Raw genomic sequence first — 12617 nt, 5'->3', positions numbered from 1 at the left:
ATCGTCGATGTTGAACACAGCTTCAGTGCGGAGAAGAGAGGCGACAAGCCAGCGATTCGCCACGGAATTGGATAGTTGCGGCACAATTCGCAGGTACGGGGCATGTCCAGTGCCACTGCATGCTGGTCGATGCCTTGTGTCGTACCTCGACTTCAACGCAAGCAATTCGTCTGGCATTTTTTCCTTCATGCCATTCCACACGAGCAGCACTTCATGGACAATACTCTCACCCCTCGGCCAATCATACAGAGTGGCATTCAAAACATGCAACAAACGATCTCTTCGCCACGTCATTGGAAATGACACCACCACTACTGTTGGGGAGTCCTCATGAATGTTGCCTTGAGCGGCAATAAGGGCGATCACTTTGCTCACCCTCGGCTGCGACGGCAGAGCAGGCTCAGGATCCATTTGTAATGCCCACACAATGAAAGGAAAAGTAAGAAGCGCCAACACGAGAAGAGCAGATAGAACGCAATACGCCAACAAAGCCAAGATGGGCACGTCGCCGCCTCATCCTCACGCCCTGAGAAGAATAAAAAAAGGAAGAAGAAGAAGAGACTCCGTCAAACCCTCCCCAACACTTCTTCTCTAATGCCGTGTGGAACAAATAACAAAGACAGGAGAGTCAAGACACACATGTGTATAAATGCACACATAAATATATGCAATGTATATATTATATATGTGGTATGTACATTTATCCCTCTTTCCTCCTCCCTATCCTCCTCCTATGCATTATTTGTTTGTATTTCCTTACCACCCCTCTCGACCACGTTTACTACCCTTCCAGCCTGTGTACACATGTTCCATTCATCATTTCCCACTCCACGTTACTTTCATTCCTCCCTTCTATTGTTGTGTGACCCTTTCCTTTCCTCCGTCCTGGTGAGGAATAGATGGATACCTCATCCGCCGCACACACACACACAGGGAGTGGGAGGGAGAACCGCCGTGCAGTCCCTCCGTGGCCCCCATCACCCCACCGCCGCGGAGGGAGGCAGCAGCCGCACACAGCACCGGCATCGCCGAGGTGAGCGGTGCCGCCGCAGCGCCCTAACAATGTATTTTTGCCTGTGCCTTACCACCCGCACCCGCAGCAACAAAATAAAAAAGTGAAAAGCATGCCAGAACACAGCCACAAGAGGAGTTCGACGGCTGGGCAAAAGACGGGGCGGCGGGTGGCGCCCCACACTCACAAATGGAGCACGGCGCACACCATCCGCTCTCCCTCTAAGTGCACTCAGCAGGCCGGCGCCCAGTCACCCTCGTGCCATCGCAATGGGGACCACAAACAATCGTCGTCGCGGACCATCAGTGCCTCTAGCAGGAAAGAAAGCAGAAGAAATGGGGACATGTCAACAGCACAATCAGCAGGGACACACCCAACGAAACAAGAAGACACAAAGTAACAGTCAAAACGGCAGAGTCAAAAACAAATCCGCAGGGAATTACCAAAAACAGAAAAAGAAATTGAAACAAACAAACGAAATGTGGGACCCCTGCAGGTCTCAAGGAAAAAAAAAAGAAAAAAAAATGATGCGGCAGAACTTTCATGTGCCATGCAGCTAAAGACGATTGGGTGCTTGCACATATTACCTGCACAAACAAAAAACGTAATAATAAAAAAAGATCGCATTATTCCAGCATCCCACACAACATTCCTCACACTTCATGCGGCATCCGGCATGTTCCTCCAATCCTCCTTTCGTGCAGTCCGTGGGACGCACAGCCGCAGGGCCGGTACCGCGTGTGGTCAAAAACAAAAGCACAAAAAAAAAAGAAAAAAAAAAAAAGGAAACACATATAAAGTACGAGCCGTCCCCGCAAGGAAATGCACGACTAATCCTAATCACCGCACAGCAGCACAGATAAGGGCGGTGAAGAGCAGCAGCAGCAGAGGCGTGCGCACCCACAAAATGGTGGCGTCGCTGCTGTCCGCACCGCCGGGATCCCGCATCCCAGTGGCGGTGCCTCCGCCATTGACGTCGGCTTGGCTGTCGCCCTCATTATTGTTGTGGGAAGTTTCCTGGGCTGCGTTGTCGCCGGATGGAGAAGAGGGCGTCTGACTGGAAGCTTCGGCTGCCGATGCCACGTGTTCGTTCGTGTCTGTGGATGTCAGCAGACTGACGGCGAAGTATTCGCTTAGCCTTGGATAAGAGCCGCCTTCGTCTGTGTGCTCAGGCGACTTCTTCTGCGGTGCCTCAGCTGCCTCCCCCGGCGGACTGCCGACGCCGCTCTGTGCCTGGCCAACAACCGCCGCTGTCGGTGCAGCCGCCGAACTGCAGTTTTTTATATTCTCGCTCAACAAAATCCCTATGCTGGTCCAAACAACACTCGGTCTACCGCCAGGGGCGCACAGTCCGGTATTTTCCGCATCTCTGTAGACGTACTCAGCGGCAATGCACACCAGTGCACACTCATCCTCTCCTCCACCACCTTCTGCAGGCTTATTAGCACAATTTCTCCAACCCGTCTCGTCGGGAAGACGCCAACCCAACTTACCGTCAGTCCTTGAACAAGAAACATGCACATCCATAAGGGTTTTTGCCGGCACAGGAGTCCCGCAGACGGACAAGCAGCAGCAGCAGCACAAGAGCGCAAGGACCAGCTGATCACACACCACGCGGCGCCGCACAGTCACCATCATCATTCGTCGTAGAGTCGCTCGAATTTGTGAGACAATCTACACAGTGGGGCAAGGACAAAAACAAGAAGAAGAGGGAGAGAGGAATACATGTGCCGCACTAAAGGAACACACACATACACGGTCGTGAAGCAGCACACACACACACACGCACCCAAAAGAGGAAGGAGTAGAAAAGTGTAGCCCCTAGGCTCCGGTGGATGTGGCTACAGTCCCGGGAACCGGGAAGGGGAGCGCATTCCTCATGGAGAGCACGCACCCACAATGAGTTGTCGAGCCCGCAGGAGATATGCAAGCAGGAATGACGGTGGGTGGGCGTTCGGTATGCGGTGTGTCTCACGGGAAAAAGAATGCAATGCAAGGGACAAATCAAAATCCCTGCATTTTTCCATAAGCGGAGTCACATTTCGTTGTCGGCCAGGCAAATGACATCGGATGCCCCGCTCAGCCGCATCTGCCAGCCGCCCTGCAGCCCACGTACATCGCGGAGAGAGCACGCAGCTCCTCAGGCTTCCCTCACCGGCACTGTCGTGCCAGCGCACGCATGTGAATGTCGCGCAAGGGTCCCACGAGCCCAACGGTGAGTCCATGCACCGCAGTCCCCAGAACAAACTGGGGCACCTCGCTCTCCGCCCTTCGCCGCGGAGCCACTCCCGCACACACCGCCACATCCGCCACACCGCCGCGAATCACGGTCCTCCCACAAGACTCTCGCAAATGCACAGCACGCACGCACCCTCTCCTCCCAGCAATCAAAAAGAACGCACAATCCAAAACTTCTGTGAAGAAAAAACAAAATATGACAGCACTGTCACGACAACAAACTGAAGTGACGACAACGAGGTGCGGCCGCAGCAGCCCGCACCCTCTTTCCCCAGCGCGTGGCTCCCCTCTCTCCTTCCCTCGCTTCTGACCCCATAGCCGCCATGAAGAAATCCTTCGCGGATCGCCTGCCGGAATTCGCCGGCACCCACGATTGAAGGCAATGGACAAAGTGAGGGCGGAGCCGCAGTGCACTCGTGTGCCGCGCAAGCGCGTCACTCGCCATAAGGCTCTATCAGCACACCCCGCACCACCGTCCGCCTGTGCCGCCCTCACCGCCTCGTCACACCAGCGATGCAAGGCACCCTTCTGGAGAAGATGCTCCCGCAGTAGCGCGCCAACGCTGCCGTCCGCCTGCCGCACCGCGCGGGCATCCTCGTCCCTCACACAGCACCGCAACTCGCTGGGCGCGATGTGAACCTCCAGATCTCTAGTCTCAGCGCAGTCCCTTAGCGTGTGGAGGAAGCAGCGCAGTCCCACATTTTCATCCGCAAAGCAATGACACTTGCCGCGCCAAAGCCCCGCCAATAAAAGACGATTATACGCAAGTGGGTAGCGCTCCGTAGTCGTCTGCTGCAGGCGCGCAAAGAACACGAAGCAGAGCAGCTCCACCGAGGACCCAGCGTGACGCGTTGCCATGAACTCCTGCAGCACCTGCTGCGCCAGCGCTTCCTCCGTCATGGTTGGTCCGTCCGCGGGGGGCGGCGTCAAAAGGAACCGCGCCAGCGTTACACTATCGCGACTGGAAAATGCGGTTTGCCACAGGAAGAAAATCCACGCCACCTACCAAAAACGAAAAAGACCAATGGGGAAAAGGAAGGGATGGTCACACAGGAGGGAGGGAGAAAAAGCAATGCGCAGGACACACCCACGGCCGCAACAAGAGGGGCGGGGCGCATCCAAGTCCACGGCACCGTCCTTTACTTCTCTTCCTCGACGGAATAGCACTGCGGCTCACAGCAGGTCTTGGCGGGTGGCGCCCCACACTCACAGTGAGGCACGGCGCACACCATCCGCTCTCCCTCTAAGTGCACTCAGCAGGCCGGCGCCCAGTCACCCTCGTGCCCTCGCAATGGGGACCACAAACAATCGTCGTCGCGGACCATCAGTGCCTCTAGCAGGAAAGAAAGCAGAAGAAATGGGGACATGTCAACAGCACAATCAGCAGGGACACACCCAACGAAACAAGAAGACACAAAGTAACAGTCAAAACGGCAGAGTCAAAAACAAATCCGCAGGAAATTACCAAAAAAAGAAAAAGAAATTGAAACAAACAAACGAAATGTGGGACCCCTGCAGGTCTCAAGGAAAAAAAAAAGAAAAAAAAATGATGCGGCAGAACTTTCATGTGCCATGCAGCTAAAGACGATTGGGTGCTTGCACATATTACCTGCACAAACAAAAAACGTAATAATAAAAAAAGATCGCATTATTCCAGCATCCCACACAACATTCCTCACACTTCATGCGGCATCCGGCATTTTCCTCCAATCCTCCTTTCGTGCAGTCCATGGGACTTCACAGCCGCAGGGCCGGTACCGCGTGTGGGCAATAACAAAAACAAACAAGAGCGGGAAGCACATCACACATGACAGTGTGCAGCAACCTAAAATTACTGAAAGAAAAAACAACAGTAGTTATTACTCCGGTTGAACTACAGTGAAAAAAGACATTTAAAAGTAAAGAAATTGAAGAAGTAGAAGTAAAAAAAAGGCGGGCAATTCGGCATTTATTCTCCGTGAGGAGTCGCAAATCCACACTCTGTGGCTCAGAAGACTGCCACCACCCAAATACAATCCCAGTAGAAGCAGCGGCACACAAGACACGCACACACGCACGGTGTTGTTGCCGCCTAAATCACGCAGTGTCAACTTCACGTCGTTGAGAGAGGCAAGGCGGTCGTCGGGACTCACGCCGCTCCACACCCTGCGAGGTGACTGTTTGTAGTGGGGATTCGTGTCCAGGGGCGTTGTGCCCATTCATTTATCTTCCGTAATATCCCCAGCAATGTGCTCTCTGACGCTGTCAACTACTCGAATCTTCTCAGGTGGCGTCGGAGCCGCTTCCCTCGTCGGAGCGGGACACTTTCCTTGAGTGCACGCATCGCAGTGGAATTCGGTGGGTGGCTGTGCAGAAAGACGTTCGTCACCGTCACATGAGATTCGTGCCCAACGCACGCCCCAAAGCAAAACCTCAGGACCTCAGGTGGCCTCTCGCCTGTCAACAGCACCTCTTCCGCCCCCAGCGACTCGCCATCGACGTCCAAAGAGGCCTTGTTGCATTGCAGCATGAGTGCCACCTGGTGTTCTTTCCTCGGCCCCCAAGTGCTGCTCCGCGTTGTTTTCTTGCCTTCGAACGCCGTCTCCCACTTCTTATTGTGGCTGCACGACAGTCCCACGGTAGGATTGGACGCAGTGTCCGCCAGCACCGCAGTCAGTGGAGGAGTGTTCCCACTCGGAGTCTCTTCGATGGTCACCGACACCACAAGTGTGAAGTCGTGGCTCAAAAATACATGACGCACATTATCACCCCGAGTGTTCACAGGCCATATTGCCCTGGACTCAGGTCCCGTCAATTGTAACCCATCGTTGTCCTTCACTGCATTCCTTCACCGTCGCATGCAGGCAAAGGTACTCGTCGTTCCACGTGCCATCACTGGCCGCATCGGAAAAAACTGCCACCAGACACGCCGTGGGTGTAGACAAGCTGGAGAAGAAAATGTCCTTTTGCACCCAAGTGCTGAGGGCAGACTCGATTGTACTCAGTTCCTCCGTCAGGCGGGAAAGTGAAATGACACGGCCCTCACCGTTGCCCCTCCGTTGTAAAAGATGCAAATTGCCATCCGAGTGCAGCAGGGTGCTGGCGAGCATCCAATCCGCAGCAGTGTCCACGGCAACCGGTCCAACAGAAAACGTGCGGTTGTTGTCCGTGACCCAAAGGCAGAGCGCAGTGGCCCTTTTCTTCCCCGAGGCATGCCCTCTCTGAGTGCACAGCATGACCTTCCTTTCATCAATGGTCGCGGTGACGAGGGCATCCACACGCAGGCTTTCCTTCTGAGAGACTCCTGATCGGGCGTTGACCCACACGCCTGAGAGTGTCCCGATGGCCTCCGTCCACGCTGTCCCCATGCCACGCGACTCGCACACCCTCTGGCCACTCTCGCAGTCAACAATCATGAGAAGTGATCCCTCCCATTCTGTGACGCGGGGGCTAAGGCATTCCGCACGGGAAATGTCCTCAGAGAGCGCCCAGGCACTGCCGCTGTCCGTCGAGCAAATGATCATGGAGCAAACGTATTATGCTTCATCCTTCGCCATCAGAGGAAACACAAGCGTGCCATCCTCCATCACAACACCTGCGCCACCAGAAGCAATGAACTCCGTCCATTCACCTTGTGAGAAGCAGAAGGGATCCGTTTCGGGAGTGGTTTGGGGTCGCCACATTCGACCCGTCCACTCTGCCTGCCACCCGTGGGATTCGTGACATCACCCACAACCAGTTTCGGCTCCAAGCCGCCCTCTCTCCAACACCCACCTTCGTAGGGCACATCAGAGCCTCCCGCAAGAGGAAACACTCCGTTGCCCTTCGTGATTGTTGTGGGGCGGAGCACAACACCCAAACTCTCCTCTCCCTCCGCTGCACAAAGCACAGTGTGTGCCCTCCATGTATCCTTTTATTGACCTCACCAACAAGAGTGGACCAATTCCACGCAGAGTCGATGCACCCCGCAACCACATCAGAAGAAAAGGGCTTACTTAATTGACCACCTTGATATTCGGCATCCATGTGACCCTCGGCAAAAGCAGCAATTACTCCACCAGCACTGACGAGTGAGGGTGAAGCAAATGAATCCCTCGTCGTAACTAGAACAACCCCATCCTTCGGCTGCACCAGCGTCGTCTGCAGCACAAATAGATCGAATCCCCGCCGGTTCCTGAACACGTCGTAAATCAATCACGCCATCATTCTCCTTTGCAAGCGTTGCTCCTCAACTGCCGCAGCACATCATCACGACGAGGAAAAGCAGCACCGCGGAAGTAAACAAACGCCGGGACATGATGGGCCTCGGCGGCTCACTCTCCTCCTTCCCTCCTCCTTCCGCTGGATCCGGTCACGCGGCGACGGTTGTGTGTGCGGGGTGCCTTCACTGCAGCAACACGTGAGTGCATATAAATATGTGTGTGTGGGCGGTGTGTGTGCTGTTGGTCCTTTCGGAGACGTCAAATTCCACAGTAGCGATTCGCGCTTGGTCGTAGCTTCCTTCTTCGTGAGTGTGTTTGTGTGCAAGAAATCAAAGTAAAATCCAAAAAGCATCAAAACAGGACGTGGCAGAGGAGTGGGTGGCGCCACCAGCCACAGTGTGACACATCAGCGTCGTCGTAACCGCCACAGTAATTACTCTCACCGTCCACAACGGCCCAAGCACTGTGAGGCCACACACAGAAGCAGAGTCATTGACGTTTGCGCACGGGCCAATAAACCCTCCGGCAAACAGCACCAACCAACAGACAGCCAGCAGAAATTAAAGGCGAGCAAAATCCCAAGTGCTGCGGGGTCCTTGCAAGCAGCGCTCTCTCACTGCAGGGCCTTTAAAGCGTTCCTCGCTGCAACGTCCCCCACCACCCCCTCGGCGTGTCAGTGGATTTTCCCGTTCACCGGAAAAAACGGCGGGATGCTTCGGCAGTGGTCGAAGACACACAGAGTGCGCCGTCGACGCAATCAACGAGCGCAGACACTTGTGAAGTGAGATCCCACAACTGCGATCCCTCCATTTACTCTCCTGGACGTGGAGGAGGCATGAAATGTCCTCTTCTCTACAGTAGTCCTGAAACGCAAAAAAAATCCGCAGGACATCCCGCGCAGCCACGGCCTCCTCAGCAGCCTGAAAGTCCACGCCGTCGCACCGCTCCTCAAGAGGTCGCCAGGCCCGGTAAGGCAAGCAAAAGGGGACCAGCAATTTGTTAAAGACGTTCAGAAAAATGAGGCGCAGCAGTCGGGTGAGCGCGGCTCATCCACGTCCTCCCCCTCAACCGACCCACCACACAGTCGAATCACACACCGAAAAGAGCCGTGGCGTCTGACAAAATAGCACGGCCAATAGCACCTCGTGCTCTCCTCAATGTAGTGTCATGACACACACGAGGCATCACAGGAAGGGCCACATAATTGCATTCCATCGGCATAAGCACGGAAATAAAGCGCGGATTTTGCCCCAGTGAACTCCCATCCAAATCGTCTCAACCACAGAGTTTGTGTCGCCGACCCTCAGGAAGGGCTGATGCATCAACTGCCGCTGAACGATCCCCGGCGATGAAACAAAAAGAGCCACCGTCTCTCAAGGTTCGTCATCACCCTTTCTTCCCATTGAGGGAAGAGAACGCAAAGTGACGCTGTGGGCGTGTCTAGCTGACAGAAATGAAGGAAGTGGCTCCAGCCGTGAAACAAATTAAACGAATCCTCCTCCCGAATCCTTCAAAGAGACCGGTCGGTCAACCGCCGAGATTGACGGCGCGGAGGAAAACACCTTGAATGTATGGAGCACCGCAGCAACCTAAATATATTCTGCAATATCCGCGGTCAGTTCATGAACGTACAAAGAAGGGACAGAAAATTCAAGGGGGCGTGTGAACCTGTCAGTGATCACCCGCGCCGGAGGATCGCCACCTCCACCCTCCAAGGGCACCTCAATGACGTCAAATATTTCCACCGCATGGCACCCACAACACAATCGCGTGGCATAAAGCACCGCCTTGCAGCACCCCGTGCAGTGCGGCAATCGAAAACCGTCTCGAACACGGCGTGCGACAAAGGTGCCGAAAGAAGGCGCAGCAAATACCCTTCACATCTCAGCAGTTCCAATCATCCAGTAAAAGGCAGGAGCACCAGACAGTACCCACGGACTCACCGAATATGGCGTCAAAAGATAGCGAGACGCCAGACGCCGAAAGGCTCGCATTTCTTCCCCCCTGACACTTCCACGGATGAATGCAACTGCCGTGCCCTGCGGCCTCTCGACCCCTTCGAGACAACGTTGCGGCCACACGGCGACGGCTCAATGTGGCTGGCGATCAGATCCAGTCGTCGCGGCAAAACAGTACAGAAAGTAGGGTGGCGAGCCCGCACATTTGCCCCTTTGATGCCTACCTCCACCGCAAGAGTGAAACTCGTCTTCCCAACAGCCGCGCTTCGGGTGGCTGAAACACCTGCCCTCACATTGACAATGACATCTGCAAGCGCCTGTAATTCCTCAACACCGCCCGTCAAAAAAAAAAACCGGCGCTCTAACCCTGCAGCCACACATCCCTCGTAACCATTTGCAAACTCGTTGTCCTGCAGAAACACCCGAACAACATAACAAGAAGGCCGTGCATTGCTGGCAAGGGACAAGAACACGTTGCTTTCATCCTGCAAAAGATGATTGTGCCTCCTGCGTAACGCGGCCACAAGTACGTGGTGCGCCAACACCGAAACGGTGGGCATGTTGCCCCATGACCCTCCCCCTCCACAGGGGTCCAAGAAGTGCAACAGACCATCCTCTCACCAAAGAAAAGGCCCAATGGAGCAGACACTGCAGTGTGCGGACCACCCAGCAGAAACACCCTCAGAGGACGAATGCTCTTGAATGCCCTTCAGAATGGGCCAGCGGGTTGGCCGTGAAGCAAACAAACACCGGAGAGCCACCTGCCCTGCACGCATCCAATGACGCAATTGGGAGCGCAATGTTGCAGGGCACATCAACCACCCTGTTCTCGTCTCCGTCTGTGCGGGCACGACGGTCCTGCCATCACCCTTCGTCCTCACAAATTATTCCACAGGGTCCTTTGAACCAGAGACCACCACATGGCAATATGCCACCGGAGGAGTGCTCTCCATACCGCACAAAATAAAATTTTCCCAACGTCGAGGACCGCAGTGAAAACGGGCATAACGATGAGCAACACGAGGGTTCTCTGTGCCCTAATTCATCACAACACTCTGTCCTCCGTTGATTCAGGCCTCTGCCACACAACGAGGCACAGATGTAACATCACTTACACGCAACAGAGTGAAATCCGCAAGAACATTGTCATACAGGACGCAACAACAACCAGCCCGCTCAGCAGCTGTTGTGGTCATATTCCGCGAAACATGATCCACGCCCACAGAAAATTTGTTGTCCAGTTGCACAAATAATTGATGGGCCAAGCAACGTGGGCCCAAGAACGAGGGCACCAGTCGATATTAGGCCTTGGAGCCGCCAGTGAGAGCCATTGATTGGAATAAACACCAAAGCCACCAACAGCCAAAAAAAACTGCAAAAAGGCACTCGTACTTCAATCAAAGAACGGATTCGTCTCGTCCAGGAAGAAGAAAGAATAAATAATATTTTTCCTCCTCACAGAGCCTTCCAGCAATAAAACACCATCATGCAATCCGCCCTATCGGCATTACTCAGGAGCACAAGAACTGTGCAATGTGTAGAGGGCTCTGCAATCAGGCGAATGAGAGATGCTCCACGGTGGCAAACAGACTCCTCCCAGGCCAAGCATCAACCAGTCGCGAGCAGCATGCCTCTTCATGGGCTCTCCGTTTTGGTTCCAACCGAGACGGAAGGCCTTCGTCGCTCAGCACCAACCCCGTGTTGCGACGTGTCGTCAAATAAAACAAGTGAGGATGGCAGAGCGCATCATCGGGGAAACCGCCCTCAAGTGTGGGAAACGTCATCGCACCCGCCGGAAACAGGTGCGCATGATTTCCCTCCACGTCAGCTGCGCAGCCTGTCAGGTGAAGGAAAACTTGTTAAAAAGGAAGTCAGCGCACTCACCTCCACCCCAGGCAGTTTTATCAGGACGGTCGAATCATCAAGTCGGGGGCTCCACACTTGTTTAGGGATATTGTGACCATCTGACACGTCCACGTGCATGCCCACACAATGTCCTATTTCCTTTTCCCCCTCTGCATGCGCCCGCATCGTCTCTTAAGCCACATCCAGGACAGATTAGGTAGCGAGTGGCACCTGGTCAGCCAGCGCCGTTCCATTCCTCAAAGCACCAAAATCACTGGCCATCAATGAGTGATGCCGTTGGCACAGGACCTCCTCTGGCCAACGCCACACACTTGTTCCGGAGCACATGTTATCCCATGCCTCGCTGACGCCACCCTCAGCATCCTCTACAGATACACCGTGCATTCACTCCCAAAATACGGGTGTGGGCTACACCTCAAGGAAACTGCACAATGTGCCTGCAAACTGCTCGTTGAAAGTTGTCATTGTGTTGGGTGTCGGGGGCAACGCAATCACACGTCGCAGCTCCTCAGAAGATCAAAGAAGGTGGCAACCATCATTCAATTGGGATGAGCTTCGCAAATCCCTCGCGAATTTTGTCCGATGGGGTGCTTCAGTGCATATGAAACCCTGTCCGTGGGACGAAATGCCTATGCGCTCTAAAAAAGTAAGAATAAACTCACGGGAGAAGAATACATAACATAACGGAAGCAAAATGCCACAAATAAGACAGAACGGTGGGAAAATTATATGGAGGGATATATATACGAAAATAAGCTTTGATCAATGTATAGATATATCGATATGGGTATGAGTATCAAAACGCTACTTTATTCTTATTCATTGATGCATCTGTATAGATATGGATGTATCCCTTCTCTCTCCTACAATTTGACAGATCGCTTGATTTCTTGGTTTATTGAATTGCTATTTTATTGGCTGCATATGTATATAGATAGGCATGTAGATATCGGTATTAATATCTATTCAGCGCTGTTGATATATATACTGCTACTACTATTCCTCGTGTCTCCTAAAATAAATACGAAGGCCCACACGCCAGCCACCATCGCAGAGCATGTCCGCCCAACGATCAGAGATTTAAAAGAGAGCCCGGCACCCGAATTGGGAGCCGCAGCGGAGGCCGTGAAGCACACACCACCGCTACGCACCCGCCCCGGGGATAGCGCGGTGGCTCGACAATCCGTTGCTGCCAAGAATCAATAAAACAACAAATCACAGAACCAACCAAACATGGACGCTATAAATGAGGAAAGGGAGAGGAGAGCAGCCTGCCAGAAGCAAATACGGCTTGCCGCATCTGCGAGGGGCCTCGTGCCTTCTCGCCGCGCGGAGGTACTGCCGGGGCAGAGACCTTCCACT

The 12617-nt window shown here is 53.9% G+C and overlaps 2 protein-coding genes and 2 pseudogenes across 2 annotated transcripts, besides 6 other annotated features; all 4 read right to left on the bottom strand.

Moving 5' to 3' along the window:
* Positions 1-1357: a sequence feature (heterozygous, non-Esmeraldo-like haplotype).
* Positions 530-559: a microsatellite.
* Positions 1358-2362: a sequence feature (areas merged during assembly that could not be assigned to a particular haplotype. This can correspond to areas where the two haplotypes were merged or to regions with more than two copies in the genome that were merged during assembly.).
* Positions 1759-1801: a sequence feature (T-rich).
* Positions 1853-2653, bottom strand: Tc00.1047053508163.400 (uncharacterized protein; the record flags this gene model as incomplete). The annotated part of the gene is made up of 1 exon (XM_816354.1): positions 1853-2653. The coding sequence occupies one exon, from the start codon at positions 2651-2653 to the stop codon at positions 1853-1855; it is 801 nt and encodes a 266-aa protein (XP_821447.1).
* Positions 2363-2625: a sequence feature (heterozygous, non-Esmeraldo-like haplotype).
* Positions 2626-12617: part of a sequence feature (areas not merged during assembly with more than two copies in the genome that could not be assigned to a particular haplotype) that runs on past the window's edge.
* Tc00.1047053508163.390 (hypothetical protein, conserved) lies at positions 3164-4150 on the bottom strand (the record flags this gene model as incomplete). Its single annotated transcript, XM_816353.1, has 1 exon — positions 3164-4150. The coding sequence occupies one exon, from the start codon at positions 4148-4150 to the stop codon at positions 3164-3166; it is 987 nt and encodes a 328-aa protein (XP_821446.1).
* Tc00.1047053508163.380 lies at positions 5341-7527 on the bottom strand (annotated as a pseudogene).
* Positions 8138-11932, bottom strand: Tc00.1047053508163.371 (annotated as a pseudogene).

The sequence above is a fragment of the Trypanosoma cruzi genome, genomic scaffold (assembly GCF_000209065.1).
Source record: "Trypanosoma cruzi strain CL Brener 1047053516699 genomic scaffold, whole genome shotgun sequence".
In the NCBI taxonomy this organism is placed as follows: Eukaryota; Euglenozoa; class Kinetoplastea; order Trypanosomatida; family Trypanosomatidae; genus Trypanosoma; species Trypanosoma cruzi.
The sequence above is the reverse complement of the archived record's forward strand: the minus strand, read 5'-3'. Positions and strand labels throughout refer to the sequence as shown.